Source organism: Oncorhynchus clarkii, unplaced genomic scaffold (genome assembly GCF_045791955.1).
Source record: "Oncorhynchus clarkii lewisi isolate Uvic-CL-2024 unplaced genomic scaffold, UVic_Ocla_1.0 unplaced_contig_4687_pilon_pilon, whole genome shotgun sequence".
NCBI lineage: Eukaryota > Metazoa > Chordata > Actinopteri > Salmoniformes > Salmonidae > Oncorhynchus > Oncorhynchus clarkii.
Genome location: NW_027261111.1, coordinates 116931 through 132747, shown reverse-complemented (window position 1 = coordinate 132747; position 15817 = coordinate 116931). Strand labels below are relative to the sequence as shown.

Below are 15817 nucleotides of genomic sequence, written 5' to 3'. Positions count from 1 at the left end.
TGTTCTACTCTAGCAGACATAAAGCCTGTTCTACTCTAGCAGACATCAAACCTGTTCTAGTCTAGTGGACATCAAACCTGTTCTACTCTAGCAGACATCAAACCTGTTCTACTCTAGCAGACATAAAGCCTGTTCTACTCTAGCAGACATCAAACCTGTTCTAGTCTAGTGGACATCAAACCTGTTCTACTCTAGCAGACATCAAACCTGTTCTACTCTAGCAGACATGAAGCCTGTTCTACTCTAGCAGACATCAAACCTGTTCTAGTCTAGTGGACATCAAACCTGTTCTACTCTAGCAGACATCAAACCTGTTCTACTCTAGCAGACATAAAGCCTGTTCTACTCTAGCAGACATCAAACCTGTTCTAGTCTAGTGGACATCAAACCTGTTCTAGTCTAGTGGACATCAAACCTGTTCTACTCTAGCAGACATAAAGCCTGTTCTACTCTAGCAGACATCAAACCTGTTCTAGTCTAGCAGACATAAAGCCTGTTCTACTCTAGCAGACATCAACCCTGTTCTAGTCTAGTGGACATCAAACCTGTTCTACTCTAGCAGACATCAACCCTGTTCTAGTCTAGTGGACATCAAACCTGTTCTAGTCTAGTGGACATCAAACCTGTTCTACTCTAGCAGACATAAAGCCTGTTCTACTCTAGCAGACATCAACCCTGTTCTAGTCTAGTGGACATCAAACCTGTTCTACTCTAGCAGACATAAAACAATGTTATTTGAAGCTGCAGCCTGCCCTTTTCAAAGATTTAGTTCTTACGGGCTGCTTATTTGAAAGTCAATCATAGTCATCGTTGAGACTAAAAATAACCACGTACAGTTACAGATGAGTTGGTTTATGATGCATTTATTGAGAACCCTGACACAACATGACTAGGTGTAACAGACTGTTACCACGGCAGTGGGGAATGTGTTGCTGTCACATTAAGTGTAGGACTCCAACAGTGTTGGAATGTAGGGTGGCAAACACCTAGTTTGTTTAACCCTTTAATATTCCTCTCCCTCCTCATCCTCTTCTCCCACGCTGTCAGTGCCCACCTCTTCATAGTCCTTCTCCAGGGCTGCCATGTCTTCTCTGGCCTCAGAGAACTCTCCCTCCTCCATGCCCTCACCAACGTACCAGTGCACAAAGGCTCTCTTGGCATACATCAAGTCGAACTTGTGGTCCAGACGGGCCCAGGCCTCAGCGATGGCTGTGGTGTTACTCAGCATGCACACAGCCCTCTGGACCTTGGCCAGGTCTCCTCCAGGAACTGCTGTTGGGGGCTGGTAGTTGATACCCACCTTGAACCCAGTGGGACACCAGTCCACAAACTGGATGGTACGTTTGGTCTTGATGGCAGCGATGGCAGAGTTGACATCTTTGGGAACAACGTCACCACGGTACAGGAGACAGCAGGCCATGTATTTGCCGTGACGAGGGTCACACTTCACCATCTGATTGGCTGGCTCGAAGCAGGCGTTGGTGATGTCAGCGACTGACAGCTGCTCGTGATAGGCCTTCTCAGCGGAGATGACTGGGGCATAGGTGGCCAGAGGGAAGTGGATACGGGGGTAGGGCACCAAGTTGGTCTGGAACTCTGTCAGATCAACATTCAGGGCTCCATCGAAACGCAGGGAGGCAGTGATGGAGGAGACGATCTGACCAATGAGCCTGTTGAGGTTGGTGTACGAGGGACGCTCAATATCGAGGTTCCTGCGGCAGATGTCATAGATGGCCTCATTGTCCACCATGAAGGCACAGTCAGAGTGTTCCAGGGTGGTGTGAGTGGTCAGGATGGAGTTGTAGGGCTCCACCACAGCCGTGGACACCTGGGGAGCTGGGTAAACGGCGAACTCAAGTTTAGACTTCTTTCCGTAGTCCACAGACAGACGTTCCATCAGCAGGGAGGTGAAACCAGAACCGGTGCCTCCTCCGAAGCTGTGGAAGATGAGGAACCCCTGGAGACCTGTACACTGGTCAGCCTGAATGGAGAAATGGTACAATAACATTCACGACATATGATGTTACGCCAGTAAGAATACAATAGAGAACCTGTTTGCCCAGTTTACCCAGAAACATAAAAGGTTTTTGGCTCGTCCTTTTAGAAGATCCCTTTCATGGTTCCAGGTAGAACCTTATTACCCTACACATAACCTTTAAAACCCATCTAGAACCCTGTCCCTTAAGCAGAACCATAGGTAGAACTCTATGTTATCAAGAATGATGACTCACCAGTTTGCGTGTCCTGTCCAGGACCAGGTCAATGATCTCCTTGCCGATGGTGTAGTGACCGCGGGCGTAGTTGTTGGCAGCATCCTCCTTACCAGTGATCAGCTGCTCAGGGTGGAACAGCTGGCGATAGGTACCTGTCCTCACCTCATCTAAAAGACAAAAGGTAAATTCCAAATGTCAGGATATTGCAATTATGAGAATATCCAAGTATCCGGAATATTCGTAAATCCTAATATCTGAATATTCGGAAATCCTGATATCTGAATATTCGTAAATCCTGATCTCTGAATATTCGGAAATCCTAATATCTGAATATTCGGAAATCCGAATATCTGAATGTTTGGGATATCCGAATATCTGAATATTCGGAAATCCTGATATCTGAATATTCGGAAATCCTGATATCTGAATATTCGGAAATCCTAATATCTGAATATTCGGAAATCCTAATATCTGAATATTCGGAAATCCTAATATCTGAATATTCGGAAATCCTAATATCTGAATGTTCGGAAATCCTAATATCTGAATATTCGGAAATCCTAATATCTGAATATTCGGAAATCCTAATATCTGAATATTCGGAAATCCTAATATCTGAATGTTTGGAATATCCGAATATTCAGAATATCTTTGGACAGAATAATCAAAACAGCACATTCAAAGATGAGCTTTCTCTAGTTTGTCTCATCTTACCGATGACAGTGGGCTCCAGGTCAACGAAGATGGCTCGGGGGACATGCTTTCCGGCTCCGGTCTCACTGAAGAAGGTGTTGAAGGAGTCGTCTCCACCTCCACAAGTCTTGTCACTGGGCATCTGTCCGTCCGGCTGGATCCCATGCTCCAGGCAGTACAGCTCCCAACAGGCATTACCCATCTGGACTCCGGCTTGGCCCACATGCATGGAAATACACTCACGCTGAAAGAGAGGAGGTACAAGAGATCAACCACATGGAAACTTGAATCAAATCAGGTGTATACACATTTAAGACAGTGAAGTTGGAGTGTTGAAGGAGTGAATTGATAAAAATAAAGTTTTGAAAGCCATTTCAGACAGTCTCGATTGTAATTGTATCGCTGCAAAAAGCAATCATCAATATATTACTGTAAGGTCCCTATTGAAAGTGAAAGTGAAATCTAAAGAATAAATAAACACAGGAGGGATACGGGCACCCATTAAGCAAAATTACATTTAAGCAAAGTCATTGGCTACACTAGGCTATCCCGGTTGGATTCGGCTAAAAAGTGTGACCGCCATCTTGAGTATATGGCGTCCGTTTGGTAGCCATTAACAGAGACTAAATCCACCATGGCTCATTGGCCTAAAGATGACAGTGAAAAAAATTAATGTTTTTTTTTTTCATTTTAATAGAAAATGCCGAAAATAAGGTCTGAGGTTAACACAGGCTTAGGAGATGTTTTACATTTTGTTCTATGAGAATAATAATCACTTTTTTAAAGATTTATGTCATTAAAAAAAGCACATAAAGGCTTTATAATTCATAAAGGTTTTAATAACTGACTGGTATTATCTCATAGAACAAAACGTACCAGATCTCCTAAGCCTGTGTTAACCTCAGACTTTATTTTTGGCGTCTATTCCAAAACCCCATTCTTTCCCCCATTTATTTCCCCCATAGGAATGTCCAACGCCATTTTTTCAAATCCTCTATCTGCCATTTTGACGAGTTACCGTTTTTTTTAATGACACTGTCTCTTTAAGAGCAGAGGACCAGAAGAGAATAAGGTGTGCCTTGTTACTGTGGGCCACTCCCCTTACTCCTCCCACTACTCCTCCTCTCTTCCCTCTGTCCGGTCCAGCTGCACACCCATTGCAGTGTTTCAGCCAGAGATATCTCTCACAAGATCCTAACAGAGAAAATGGCTACCATCCCAGACTGCTCCTCCCTGTTCTCCTTTGTACTCATTCCATCCTTCTCTCACAATTGCAGAAACATCATAAAAACATGTTAAAAAATAATAATAATCTACAGAAAAATAACGTTTCTATCCTAAGCTATTTGAGGTTTTCTATCTAAACAGTGAATAGTCTATGATCAAGTAGAACAATGACTAATTACAGAGACAGTTAAACACTAAAATATTACTCACATTTGATGTATGGCTATCATTCTGTCAGATTTATTTTGCATAATATCTTTTTTTTTAACCTAAATTTACAATAAATCACATTTATCCCTTATCAGTAGTAAACATAATATCTGAAATCTATATATATAAAAAAAAATAAAAGAGGAAATGCAGAGAATCATATGATCTTTATGTAACAGAATAACAGATTTCCCTTCAGAAAGAAAGAATCTATGTCAGCTGTCAGCACTCACCATTTTGTCTAGTTTTCTTTTCCTTCACAGGCTGACGTCGAGGATTCAGAAGAGAAGGCAGAACTGTCGGAGAAAGGAAGAGGTGGGGTTTTTATATGCCTGGAAAGCAGACAGACAGGCAGTAAGCTACAGCAGAGTCTGGTTGGCGGGAGACACTGTTGGTATGAAAAGAAACAAGTCCCTCCTCCTTCACACAGACAGAGGCTGACCGGGTTCACTTTCTCTATGCAGAGAAGAATGATGGGTATTGAGCTGGGAGACAGTCGGCTTCCTGGCAGGGAAGACTAATGTGTGTTGAACTATGAGATAGCACTTCCTGGACTGAGATAGTTGCTTAGAAATATCTGGTAAAAAAATAAATATATATATATATACACATATCGTATGTGTGTGGATGTTTTCACACCACTCAAATCCTTTTTTTGTAATTTGACACTGTGGCACGTTTACGGGAGGTACTACATAGGGTGGGGTCTGTGAAGATTTCGACACAGCCTGCCTGTCAAACACAGTTTGCATTGACTGTTTCAACAGCCGAAAAATACAGTCCACGTTAAACTGAATAACAGTTCTCTTTCTCAAAATTGCCAAAATAAATTGTATAGCAGACAGGGTTTTAGAAAAGCATATTTTTATGTAAACAAGAAGATGCTGGTGGCTTCCTGATATGATAACCAAATCATAACCAAATTAATTTTTTTGTGGTTATAACCCTCAAAATGGTAATAGTCAGGGATCGGTTTAATTTATTGAAGATAAATCTTTTTTGTTGTTGACAGATAACAATTGGTCTATTGTTCTGTCATAGCTGAGGCTGTGATAGAACGGGGTGATACAGACAACACTAGTCACTCCCTGCTCTAGCTGTCATGAAGTCAGAGACAGCTGGATGGTATGGAGAGGCTACACAAGGGGGAGGGGTGATGGGGAGAGGAGGGGTGAGGGGAGAGAGGAGAGGAGAGGGTGGTGTAGGGGAGAGGAGAGAGGAGAGGGTGGTGTATGGGAGAGGGGAGAAGAGGAGAGGGTGGTGTAGGGGAGGGGGGAGGGGAGAGGAGAGGGAGGGGAGAGGAGAGGAGAGAGGGTGGTATAGGGGAGAGGGGAGGAGAGGAGAGGGTGGTGTAGGTGAGGGGAGAGGAGAGGAAGGGGAGAGGAGAGGAGAGAGAGGGAGAGGGTGGTGTAGGGGAGAGGGGAGAGAGATGGTGGAGAGGAGAGGAGAGGAGAGGAGAGGAGAGGAGAGGAGAGGAGAGGAGAGGAGAGGAGAGGAGAGGAGAGGAGAGGAGAGGAGAGGAGAGGATGTAAGGATGGATGTAAGGATGGATGTAAGGATGGTTGGATGGTTGGATGGTTGGTTGGACGGGTGTAAGGATGGATGGTTGGATGGATGGATGGATGTAAGGATGGATGTAAGGATGTAAGGATGGATGGTTGGATGGTTGGTTGGACAGATGTAAGGATGGATGGTTGGTTGGATGGATGTAAGGATGGATGGTTGGATGGATGGATGTAAGGATGGATGGTTGGATGGATGGATGTAAGGATGGATGGTTGGATGGATGTAAGGATGGATGTAAGGATGGATGGCTGGACGGATGTAAGGATGGATGCTTGGATGGATGTAAGGATGGATGGCTGGATGTATGTAAGGATGGATGTAAGGATGGATGTAAGGATGGATGTGAGGATGGATGGCTGGACGTATGTAAGGATGGATGTAAGGGTGGATGGTTGATTGTAAGGATGAATGGTTGGATGGATGGATGTAAGGATGGATGTAAGGATGGATGGATGTAAGGATGGACGTAAGGATGGATGGTTGGATGGTTGGATGGTTGGTTGGACGGATGTAAGGATGGATGGTTGGATGGATGTAAGGATGGATGTAACGATGGATGGCTGGATGGATGGATGGATGTAATGATGGATGGTTGGATGGATGTAAGGATGGATGGTTGGATGGATGTAAGGATGGATGTAACGATGGATGGCTGGATGGATGGTTGGTTGGATGGATGTAATGATGGATGGTTGGATGGATGTAAGGATGGATGGTTGGATGGATGTAAGGATGGATGTAACGATGGATGGTTGGATGGATGATGGGATGGCGAGACAGCCTACAGGGAGGAACTACACTCTAACCACTAGGCTACCTGCCACCTCTACACTCTAACCACTATGGTACCTGCCACCTCTACACTCTAACCACTAGGCTACCTGCCACCTCTACACTCTAACCCCTAGGTCACCTTGTAATCACTGGTCACTTTATTAATGGAATACTAGTCACTTTGCTTTACTCATCTCATATGTATATACTGTATTCTATTCTACTGTGTTTTAGTCAATGCCACTCCGACATTTCTCAATCTATTATTTATATTTTTCTTAATTAAATTATTGAGTGTTGTAGTGAACTGTTAGATACAACTGCACTGTTGGAGCTAGGAACACAAGCATTTTGCTACATCAAGGATGGATGGATGTAGGATGTAAGGATGGATGTAGATGATGGATGTAGGATGTAGCTGATGGATGTAGGATGTAGCTGATGGATTTAGGATGGAGGTGATGGATGTAGGATGTAGATGATGGATGTAGGACGTAGTTGATGGATGTAGGATGTAAGAATGGATGTAGGATGGAGATGATGAATGTAGGATGTAGCTGATGGATGTAGGATGTAGATGATGGATGTAGGATGTAGCTGATGGATGTAGGATGGAGATGAGGATGTAGGATGTAGATGATGGATGTAGATGATGGATGTAGATGGTGGATGTAGGATGTAGATGATGGATGTAGATGATGGATGTAGATGGTGGATGTAGGATGTAGATGGTGGATGTAGATGATGGATGTAGATGATGGATGTGGATGATGGATGTAGATGATGGATGTAGATGGTGGATGTAGGATGTAGATGATGGATGTAGATGATGGATGTAGATGATGGATGTAGATGGTGGATGTAGATGGTGGATGTAGATGGTGGATGTAGGATGTAGATGATGGATGTAGATAGTGGATGTAGGATGTAGATGATGGATGTAGCTGATGGATGTAGATGATGGATGTAGATAATGGATGTAGGATGTAGATGGTGGATGTAGATGATGGATGTAGATGATGGATGTAGATGATGGATGTAGATGATGGATGTAGATGATGGATGTAGATGATGGATGTAGATGGTGGATGTAGGATGTAGATGGTGGATGTAGATGATGGATGTAGATGATGGATGTAGATGGTGGATGTAGGATGTAGATGGTGGATGTAGATGATGGATGTAGATGATGGATGTAGATGATGGATGTAGATGATGGATGTAGGTTATGGATGTAGATGGTGGATGTAGATGGTGGATGTAGATGATGGATGTAGATGATGGATGTAGATGATGGATGTAGATGGTGGATGTAGGATGTAGATGATGGATGTAGATGATGGATGTAGATGGTGGATGTAGGATGCAGATGATGGATGTAGATGATGGATGTAGATGATGGATGTAGATGATGGATGTAGATGGTGGATGTAGATAATGGATGTAGGATGTAGATGATGGATGTAGAAGATGGATGTAGATGATGGATGTAGATGATGGATGTAGGATGTAGATGGTGGATGTAGGTGGTGGATGTAGATTGTGGATGTAGATGATGGATGTAGATTGTGGAAGTAGATGATGGATGTAGATGATGGATGTAGATGGTGGATGTAGATGACGGATGTAGATTGTGGATGTAGATGATGGATGTAGATGGTGGATGTAGATGGTGGATGTAGATGGTGGATGTAGATGATGGATGTAGATTGTGGATGTAGGATGTAGATGATGGATGTAGGTGGTGGATGTAGATGATGGATGTAGATGATGGATGTAGATTGTGGATGTAGGATGTAGATGATGGATGTAGATGATGGATGTAGATGATGGATGTAGATTGTGGATGTAGATGATGGATGTAGATTGTGGATGTAGATGATGGATGTAGGATGTAGATGATGGATGTAGATGATGGATGTAGATTGTGGATGTAGATGATGGATGTAGATTGTGGATGTAGGATGTAGATGATGGATGTAGATGATGGATGTAGATGATGGATGTAGATTGTGGATGTAGATGATGGATGTAGATTGTGGATGTAGGATGTAGATGATGGATGTAGGATGTAGATGATGGATGTAGATGATGGATGTAGATGATGGATGTAGATTGTGGATGTAGGATGTAGATGATGGATGTAGATTGTGGATGTAGATGATGGATGTAGATGATGGATGTAGATTGTGGATGTAGGATGTAGATGATGGATGTAGATGATGGATGTAGGATGTAGATGATTGATGTAGATGATGGATGTAGATGATGGATGTAGATTGTGGATGTAGGATGTAGATGATGGATGTAGATGATGGATGTAGATGATGGATGTAGATGGTGGATGTAGATGGTGGATGTAGATGGTGATATAGGATGTAGTTGATGGATGTAGGATGTAGTTGATGGATGTAGGATGTAGATGATGAATGTAGAGCAGTTCTGCATGGAAGAGTGGGCCAAAATGTGACTTGAGAGACTCATCAACAACTACAGGAAGTGTTTGGTTGGAGTGGCACAACCAGTTATTGAGTGTCAGGATGGATGTAGATGATGGATGTAGATGGTGGATGTAGGATGTAGATGGTGGATGTAGATGATGGATGTAGATGATGGATGTAGATAATGGATGTAGATGATGGATGTAGAAGATGGATGTAGATGATGGATGTAGATTGTGGATGTAGGATGTAGATGGTGGATGTAGGTGGTGGATGTAGATGATGGATGTAGATGATGGATGTAGATGATGGATGTAGATGATGGATGTAGATGATGGATGTAGATGGTGGATGTAGATGGTGGATGTAGGATGTAGATGATGGATGTAGATGATGGATGTAGATGGTGGATGTAGGATGCAGATGATGGATGTAGATGATGGATGTAGATGGTGGATGTAGATAATGGATGTAGGATGTAGATGATGGATGTAGAAGATGGATGTAGATAATGGATGTAGATGATGGATGTAGGATGTAGATGGTGGATGTAGGTGGTGGATGTAGATGGTGGATGTAGATGATGGATGTAGATTGTGGATGTAGGATGTAGATGATGGATGTAGATTGTGGATGTAGATGATGGATGTAGGATGTAGATGATGGATGTAGATGGTGGATGTAGATAACGGATGTAGGATGTAGATGATGGATGTAGATGATGGATGTAGATGGTGGATGTAGATAATGGATGTAGATGGTGGATGTAGGATGTAGATGATGGATGTAGATGGTGATGTAGGATGTAGTTGATGGATGTAGATGATGGATGTAGATGATGGATGTAGATGGTGGATGTAGGATGTAGATGATGGATGTAGATGGTGGATGTAGGATGTAGATGATGGATGTAGATGATGGATGTAGGTGGTGGATGTAGATGATGGATGTAGATAATGGATGTAGGATGTAGATGATGGATGTAGATGGTGGATGTAGATGGTGGATGTAGGATGTAGATGATGGATGTAGATGATGGATGTAGATGATGGATGTAGATAGTGGATGTAGGATGTAGATGATGGATGTAGCTGATGGATGTAGATGGTGGATGTAGATAATGGATGTAGGATGTAGATGATGGATGTAGATGATGGATGTAGATGATGGATGTAGATGATGGATGTAGATGGTGGATGTAGATGGTGGATGTAGATGATGGATGTAGATGGTGGATGTAGATGGTGGATGTAGATGATGGATGTAGATGATGGATGTAGATGATGGATGTAGATGGTGGATGTAGGATGTAGATGATGGATGTAGATGATGGATGTAGATGGTGGATGTAGGATGCAGATGATGGATGTAGATGATGGATGTAGATGGTGGATGTAGATAATGGATGTAGGATGTAGATGATGGATGTAGAAGATGGATGTAGATAATGGATGTAGATGATGGATGTAGGATGTAGATGGTGGATGTAGGTGGTGGATGTAGATGGTGGATGTAGATGATGGATGTAGATTGTGGATGTAGGATGTAGATGATGGATGTAGATGATGGATGTAGATGATGGATGTAGATTGTGGATGTAGATGACGGATGTAGATTGTGGATGTAGATGATGGATGTAGATGGTGGATGTAGATGGTGGATGTAGATGGTGGATGTAGATGATGGATGTAGATTGTGGATGTAGGATGTAGATGATGGATGTAGATGATGGATGTAGATGATGGATGTAGATTGTGGATGTAGATGATGGATGTAGATTGTGGATGTAGATGATGGATGTAGGATGTAGATGATGGATGTAGATGATGGATGTAGATTGTGGATGTAGATGATGGATGTAGGATGGAGATGATGGATGTAGGTGGTGGATGTAGATGATGGATGTAGATGATGGATGTAGATTGTGGATGTAGAATGTAGATGATGGATGTAGATGATGGATGTAGATGATGGATGTAGATTGTGGATGTAGATGATGGATGTAGATTGTGGATGTAGATGATGGATGTAGGATGTAGATGATGGATGTAGATGATGGATGTAGATTGTGGATGTAGATGATGGATGTAGATTGTGGATGTAGGATGTAGATGATGGATGTAGATGATGGATGTAGATGATGGATGTAGATGATGGATGTAGATTGTGGATGTAGGATGTAGATGATGGATGTAGATGATGGATGTAGGATGTAGATGATGGATGTAGATGACGGATGTAGACGATGGATGTAGATTGTGGATGTAGGATGTAGATGATGGATGTAGATGATGGATGTAGATGATGGATGTAGATTGTGGATGTAGGATGTAGATGATGGATGTAGATGATGGATGTAGGTGGTGGATGTAGATGATGGATGTAGGATGTAGATGATGGATGTAGATGATGGATGTAGATGATGGATGTAGATGGTGGATGTAGATGGTGGATGTAGATGGTGATGTAGGATGTAGTTGATGGATGTAGGATGTAGTTGATGGATGTAGGATGTAGATGATGAATGTAGAGCAGTTCTGCATGGAAGAGTGGGCCAAAATGTGACTTGAGAGACTCATCAACAACTACAGGAAGTGTTTGGTTGGAGTGGCACAACCAGTTATTGAGTGTCAGGATGGATGTAGATGATGGATGTAGATGGTGGATGTAGGATGCAGATGATGGATGTAGAAGATGGATGTAGATGATGGATGTAGCTGATGGATGTAGGATGTAGATGGTGGATGTAGGTGGTGGATGTAGATGATGGATGTAGATGATGGATGTAGATTGTGGATGTAGGATGTAGATGATGGATGTAGATGATGGATGTAGATTGTGGATGTAGATGACGGATGTAGATTGTGGATGTAGATGATGGATGTAGATGGTGGATGTAGATGGTGGATGTAGATGATGGATGTAGATTGTGGATGTAGGATGTAGATGATGGATGTAGGTGGTGGATGTAGATGATGGATGTAGATGATGGATGTAGATTGTGGATGTAGGATGTAGATGATGGATGTAGATGATGGATGTAGATGATGGATGTAGATGATGGATGTAGATGATGGATGTAGATGATGGATGTAGATTGTGGCTGTAGATGATGGATGTAGATTGTGGATGTAGGTGATGGATGTAGGATGTAGATGATGGATGTAGATGATGGATGTAGATTGTGGATGTAGATGATGGATGTAGATTGTGGATGTAGGATGTAGATGATGGATGTAGATGATGGATGTAGATGATGGATGTAGATTGTGGATGTAGGATGTAGATGATGGATGTAGATGATGGATGTAGGATGTAGATGATGGATGTAGATGATGGATGTAGATTGTGGATGTAGGATGTAGATGATGGATGTAGATGATGGATGTAGATGATGGATGTAGATGGTGGATGTAGATGGTGATGTAGGATGTAGTTGATGGATGTAGGATGTAGTTGATGGATGTAGGATGTAGATGATGAATGTAGAGCAGTTCTGCATGGAAGAGTGGGCCAAAATGTGACTTGAGAGACTCATCAACAACTACAGGAAGTGTTTGGTTGGAGTGGCACAACCAGTTATTGAGTGTCAGGGGGCAATTACTTTTCACACACGGGCATTGGGTGTTGCATAACTTTGTTTATGAACTAAATGTAATTGTTGTGTTATTTGTTCACTCAGTTTCCCATGATCTAATATTAGGTATTGGATAATACGGGATCGGTATCCCCAAAGCGGGACGGTTGAGCTAACGTGATTAGCACAACGTTGTAAGTGACATGAACATTTCCCAGGACATAGACATGTATTATATTAAAACAGAAAGCTTAAACTCTTGTTAATTAACAGTAGCTATTACAGTGAAAAAATACCATGCTATTGTTTGAGGAGAGTGTATAACAACATAACACTTTTATCACGGCAACTGGTTTGATACATTCACCTCTGAAGGTAAATAATGTACCTACATTCAGTAATCTGGCTCTGATTTGTGATTCTGAGGGTCCCAGAGATCAAATGTAGCATAGTTTTGTTTGATAAAATTAATCTTTATATTCAAATGTAGGAACTGGGTTCTACAGTTTGAACCCCTGCTGTGTCTGGTCATCCCATCTAGATTAGTGTATTAGTTAGGTTAGCGTATTTTCTGAAGGGAAGCTAATTATCCATAATTTAGGACATTCCTGGAAGTGTGTAAACTTACATTTTTCATTACCATATCATTTTTAGATGTTCTCTATAGTTATGTACTTGAAAATGTATCAATTGACCAATTCAGCACATTTGTGCAGATTTGAGACAACATTTTGAACAGTAATGCAATGGTTAATTGGATCAGTGTAAAACTTTGCACATACGCTACTGCCATCTAGTGGCCAAAATGTATATCGCGCCTAGACTACTTAATGATATAATGGCCTTTCTCTTTATTTTCAAAGTTGATAGAAAACAAAAAAAGGAAAATAAATGTTTTTTTTCTTTGTATTATCTTTTACCAGATCTATATTGTTATATTCTCCTACATCAATTTCACATTTCCACAACCTTCAAAGTGTTTCCTCTCAAATGGCATCACGAATATGTATATCCTTGCTTCTGGTCCTGAGCTACAGGCAGTTAGATTTGGGTATGTCATTTTAGGCTAAAATTGGAGAAAAAAATTGTCAGATCCTTAAGACGTTTTACTGAATGACAACAGAGGCAAAATGGAATTTCATTAAATACTTTGGGGTAGGCCTCGTCTCCGAGGAAGGAGCTGCTAGAGCTGGAGCTGCTAGGTCTGTAACTCATGGAGCTGCTAGAAGGTCTGTAACTCATGGAGCTGCTAGAAGGTCTGGAACTCATGGAGCTGCTAGAAGGTCTGTAACTCATGGAGCTGCTAGAAGGTCTATAACTCATGGAGCTGCTAGGTCTGTAACTCATGGAGCTGCTAGAAGGTCTGTAACTCATGGAGCTGCTAGAAGGTCTGTAACTCATGGAGCTGCTAGAAGGTCCGTAACTCATGGAACTGGTAGAAGGTCTGTAACTCATGGAGCTGCTAGAAGGTCTGTAACTCATGGAACTGCTAGAAGGTCCGTAACTCATGGAACTGCTAGAAGGTCTGTAACTCATGGAGCTGCTAGAAGGTCCGTAACTCATGGAGCTGCTAGAAGGTCTGTAACTCATGGAGCTGCTAGAAGGTCCGTAACTCATGGAGCTGCTAGAAGGTCTGTAACTCATGGAGCTGCTAGAAGGTCCGTAACTCATGGAACTGGTAGAAGGTCTGTAACTCATGGAGCTGCTAGAAGGTCTGTAACTCATGGAGCTGCTAGAAGGTCTGTAACTCATGGAGCTGCTAGAAGGTCCGTAACTCATGGAGCTGCTAGAAGGTCTGTAACTCATGGAGCTGCTAGAAGGTCCGTAACTCATGGAGCTGCTAGAAGGTCCGTAACTCATGGAACTGGTAGAAGGTTCGTAACTCATGGAACTGGTAGAAGGTCCGTAACTCATGGAGCTGCTAGAAGGTCCGTAACTCATGGAGCTGCTAGAAGGTCCGTAACTCATGGAACTGGTAGAAGGTTCGTAACTTATTGGTTTGAGACCCAAAAAAATATATACTAAATGGCATTGTTTATTGCTCTTCATTGAAAAAAATATTATATGACAAAATTCTATAAAAATATATCTACAAAAAAAAAAGCATTTTAAAAAGTAAATTGCAGACCAACTGCAGTACCCACAGGTTGAAAACCACTGGGTTGGTGTTAGGCACATAGGCATTCTATACACCACTGATGAGAAAGAAGCCAGAATTAAATGATACAGGACAGGTGTCAGTTATAGCGATTGTCCCATTATGGTGTGTGATTTGCCATTTAGGTTATGTATTTTGTATTTATTGATGATTTTCCACCACCTGCTGTGATGCAGTCTTGAACCAAAACTGATCATTTATTTAACCAGGCAAGTCAGTTAAGAACAAATTCTTATTTTCAATGACGGCCTAGGTGCTGCCTGTTCAGGGGCAGAATGACAGATTTGTACCTTGTCAGCTCGGGATAGGAACTTGCAACCTTTCGGTTACTAGTCCAACGCTCTAACCACTAGGCTACCCGTACACACCATAAGCATCCCCACCCAGCTGACTACTAGATGGAAGCCTTTATTTGGCGATATCTATGCTAAAACAGGTTCATTCCAAGCAGAGATCTCTAGACATCTCTATGGCGTCAGTCCTTGTACATTTCCCACAGCACTACTTCCAGTATTTATGCTTCCATAGTGTCGGGGAAGGCTAGGGTCAGTCTTATTGTCTAGAGTATTTCTCCTGTCTTACCTGGGTGTCCTGTGTGAATGTAAGTACGCTCCTAATTCTCTCTCCCACCCCTCCTGGAGGACTTGAGCCCTGGGACCTACCTGGCCTGATGACTCCTTGCTGTACCCAGTCTTGGGACCATGCCTCAGGACTACCTGGCATGGTGACTCCTTGCTGTCCCCAGTCCACTTGGTCGTGCTGCTGCTCCAGTTTCATCTGTTCTGCCTGCTGCTATGGAACCCTGACCTGTTCACCGGACGTGCTACCCGTCTCAGACCTGCTGTTCAACTCCAGAGACAGGAGTAGTAGAGACTCCGAATGATCGGCTATGAAAAACCAACTGAGTTACTTCGGAGGTGCTGACCCTCTACAACCACAGATTACTATCTGACCCTGC

The 15817-nt window shown here is 42.5% G+C and overlaps 1 protein-coding gene across 1 annotated transcript; it reads right to left on the bottom strand.

Moving 5' to 3' along the window:
• Positions 1–847: 847 nt before the first annotated feature.
• On the bottom strand, positions 848–4687 carry LOC139404887 (tubulin alpha chain-like). Its single transcript, XM_071147423.1, has 4 exons — positions 4577–4687; positions 2928–3150; positions 2232–2380; positions 848–1981 (listed from the first exon to the last, which is right to left on the bottom strand). Exons 1-4 carry the CDS (start codon positions 4577–4579, stop codon positions 1004–1006), a joined length of 1353 nt encoding a protein of 450 aa, XP_071003524.1. The 5' UTR covers positions 4580–4687; the 3' UTR covers positions 848–1003.
• Positions 4688–15817: the final 11130 nt, after the last annotated feature.